Genomic DNA, 4284 nt, shown 5'->3' on the forward strand with positions numbered 1-4284 from the left:
TCGACTAGAAATAGTATTCGATTTCATTGTGCGGTTTTAGGTGCAAACTGAATTCTCACGATTCTCAATGCATTCGAATTTGATTTGAATTATGAAAGATTGAACCATCAATATTTGAATAGGTTTATTTGTTCTAGAAATAGACCTTTAAACAAGTTAGGAAAATTCACCGTAATTTAAGATTTAAATCTGGATCCTAGATTTGCCACTTGTTTGCATAATTTGTTTGGTACCTTCGTGTGTCTTGCTTGTCTTATTTTAATTAAATTTATCTTTCAGCTATTTTATTTCTTATTTTTTTAGTAATTAAATTTTTATTTAATTCTTCGCACTCCTGTTTATTATTCTGTCTAGATTAAGCTAAATAATTAAATCTTGAGAATTAAATAGAGTCTCTGTGGGATCAATACTTGGACTCATTGTCCACTTACTATAACTTGACCTGGTACGCTTGCCAATAATTATTTTTAATACCGAATTAAGCGGTCACAAGTCCTTTTGCATATTACAAGGACGATAAGATGGATCTCCTCTCAATTTTTCTTTCACAACATTCGCTATTCAATATGCATCGGCTCTAGGATGCCCTCTGCTAAGTAGATTGTTCTCACCACAATTATGTTGCAGGTTACATTTTCGGATGGCAAAAAGATTGTTTGCTTTATGTTTTGAAACATAAATTCTCCAATCACAGCTATTTTCACTACAAATGATAATAAATTTTTCACTGTAATTTTTATGATACACAAATGAACGTCTGGTAGCAGCAAAATATTTTTTCAAATATTTTCTAAATTGAGAAGCACAATTGATTGTTTGTCTTACAACATGAATGCAATTAATACAGACATCTATGGTATTGGAGGAAGGACCTGTTTAACCTCGTTATCACTCCTCGACTGCATGTCTTCCTCATTAACACTTATCAGTTTAATATAAAATTAATAATATAAAAAAGAACAACGACTACAAAAACTAATATAAATATTCAAAAATTTTAAACTAATTACAAATAACTAATTGATAATGTATACAAAACAATCTACTATATTTCCCATTTTATTTTTTATTTATTAAACTTGGTACTAAATATTATCAAAACAGGAATATGAAAATGTGTCTAATAATAAGTAAATTTATTTTACCTCCCATAATTCAAGTTTTTGATTGTTCATTTCTTTTCTCTGTTCTCAATTCAATCGCCGTAAGTTTTACACACATATGAAGATGAATCATATTAAGGACATCATCACCGTTCAAAGACACAAGCATCTTGTGCAGTTGAGTTACGTATTGAAGAATCATGGATTTTGGAGATATTTCTGCACATTTTATTGGTCAGGCTCTCAAAAATATTCATATTCAAGATACAACCATTAAAGATTGAGATGATAAAAAGTTAATTCTTGTATTTACATCAACTCAGAAACGAAAGACTGCAAGGACAACTTCCAATATCCATTCTCAAACTAAAAAAACAAATTATAAAATCGAAACATAATTCATTCATTCATAACACAAACAAACAAATAGTACACAATAACAAATTCAAGAACCAGATTTTAATTTTAATCTTTCAAATAACAATATATATATATATATATATATATATATGTAATAGTACAATATGAAACCATTATATTTGGAATCAAATCATTATAATCGAGAACAACAAGAAATATCAACTAATCTATCACAAAATTCAATCAAATGAACTGCATTCCCACTAACGGATGGAAAGATTGATATTGGTAAGAAAATCTGTAAAATTCACACAATGCACGAAAATTCAACCCAATCACTATAATCATAACAAATCTCAAACAATAGCTAAATTGAACATTTTTAAACACGAACACACTACATCAAGCCGTGACAATCATTTTTTCGCCCAAAATTTTAAAAAATCTAAATCAAAAATCAAACCTTGAAATATTTGAAACAATAATTGTGAGCACAAAGATTGACAACTTTCTCCACCCCAAGTCAATGCAGATCTAAAATTTCCCAAGTCAACAAATCTGTAACATTTTGGCAGATGGATTACTCGTTTATGGTTGATGGAGAAGGTTGGAGAGAATCAAGAAGAACGAGAGAAAATACCCGATGACCGTTCTCGGATTTTTGTTTTTGTTTTTAAATATGAGTAAAGGGTAGTGTTGGATTTTAAATGAAATTAAGGACATTTCGTAAATTGGATTGAAATAGGGAGTTGGACGAAGAGATAGAGATTTGTTAGAGAGTTCAAACTTATAGGCACTAAGGGTAGCTGCAACGCGGACATCACAAAACCCAAGAAATGGGTTTTGTGTAGGCTGCCCATGATGCAGCCTGCAGCTTCAGCATCAAAGGTTGTATTTGGCATGGCACTCACGCGTGGGGCATGGGCCCCATGCATATTAATTTTTTTTTAAACGGGAAATTTTTTTTAATAAAACGTAAAGAAAGTTGAAATATGTGCCAATTGCAGAAAAACCATGCACAATGTCTTGAAATTTGTAAACCGATAAGATTAGATAAGATACATTTAAAAAATAATTTAATTTTATTAAAAAATAAAAAATAAAATAAAATCAACTATAAATGAGGCATGAATCTGATTCACAAACCATTCCAAATTTCTCTTTGAAACATCTTAGTTCATTTTATTGTATAAATCAAATGGTTGTTCAATTCACTTGTACATTCAACAATTATTTGGGTTCTCCAAATACATAAGAAAATTCAAACTCTCAAAATTCGCTCTCAATCCTCTTCCTTTTGAATTTCCTTACCCAACTTATTTTCCACAAAATATTCACACTGATTCGAATGTTGTTCTTAACCCTCAATTTTATCACTCAATGTTCCCAACCGATTATTATACTCCAAGGGGTGGTCCTTATATGATGCCACGCTATTCTCACATATTTTCTCATCCACCACCATGGAAAATCTCACCAGGTGAATCTTAAAACGTCAGTTTCGGAAGATCTAGATCGGACAGAGAGCCAACAACACCAATGTCAAGGTTCGGTTCTCAAATTCCAACACATTCGACGCAGCCCGGGATAGAAAATATTAACCTCGATGATGATGATGCATGTGCAAAAGAAAATAATGTTCCTCGTAATAAATTTAAGGTGATGTTGTCAATCGAGGAAGAGAAATGTATTGCAAGAGCTTGGGTTACTACTACAACGATCCAAAAGTAGGCAACGCACAAAAAAGTAAGCATTTCTGGCAAAGTACCGCCACATACTATAATGATAATCGACCCGTGGGAATACCAATGAGAGAATGGAATGTGATAAAATCGCATTACTATCGTGTTATGCCTGATGTTGATAAGTTTTCGGGATGGTACAACAATTTGCTCAACAATCGAGCTAGTGGTCCAAGTGAAGCTGATGTTTTAGCTGTTGCACATGATATGTGGAAAACTTCAAACAAGAATAAGACATTCAAATACAAACATGTGTGGAAGATTTTAATGGAGTGCAGGAAAAAGGCTCCCCAATCACTTGAGCATCACGCTAATAAGAATTCGAGAACATCCCAGTTAGGGGCACATACATCTTCGACCAATCCCGATACTGATGACTCATTTGAAATTTGAACACGTCCAATAGGGCAAGAGGAGGCCAAAAGAAAGCACAAATTCAAGGTCACGGATGAAGGAGATTTCTCATTGAAATGAGAACAAATGCAGGAATATCAAAGAGAAAAATTGGCGATAAAGGAAACCAAACTAAAAAATAAGGAAGCTGAGATTAAGCAGAAGGACGCTAAGATGGTACAGAAAGAATTCGAATTGGAACAAAAAGATTATAAAATTATTACGAAGGAAACTAGTGGTATGACGAAGGCCCAATTTCATTGGCATATGAAAACAGTTGAAGCAATTGCAAAGAGACGTGGTAGTCGGTAGATGTATCGGTTGTGTGTTTATTTATTTATAATTTACGTTGGTGTCTGTTGTTTGTGAAAAGACCCGATACTACTACTATATATATTTTTAAAAAAATATCCTTGCATGCAAGATCCGTAACATAAAAACTTAAATAATATACTCTCATAAATTCATGCATACGCAAAATATTTCAAAACCAATAAATTGTAAAAGAGAAAATAATAAAACATGTGCGGAAATAACTTCTTTAAATTTCAAAATCCACTGAACATAAACTGAGCATCGGTCACGGGTGTACTAGCTGCAATGGATACTCATCCGCCTTCATTGCCAGTAGGGACCTCATCATCATCATCATACTCAAAATCACCTGCACCATCTAAATCTAGTGA

At 32.5% G+C, this 4284-nt stretch overlaps 1 protein-coding gene across 1 annotated transcript; it reads left to right on the forward strand.

Annotated features, from left to right (window-relative positions):
* The first annotated feature begins 3148 nt into the window (after positions 1-3148).
* LOC140860995 (glutathione S-transferase T2-like) lies at positions 3149-3598 on the forward strand. Its single transcript, XM_073263994.1, has one exon. The coding sequence runs from the start codon at positions 3149-3151 to the stop codon at positions 3596-3598; it is 450 nt and encodes a 149-aa protein (XP_073120095.1).
* The last annotated feature ends 686 nt before the right edge of the window (positions 3599-4284 follow it).

Source organism: Henckelia pumila, chromosome 4 (assembly GCF_033568475.1).
Source record: "Henckelia pumila isolate YLH828 chromosome 4, ASM3356847v2, whole genome shotgun sequence".
NCBI lineage: Eukaryota > Viridiplantae > Streptophyta > Magnoliopsida > Lamiales > Gesneriaceae > Henckelia > Henckelia pumila.

Coding starts and splice junctions, on each gene's coding strand:
- LOC140860995 (XM_073263994.1), top strand. CDS start 3,149: ATGTATTGCAAGAGCTTGGGTTACTACTACAACGATCCAAAAGTAGGC.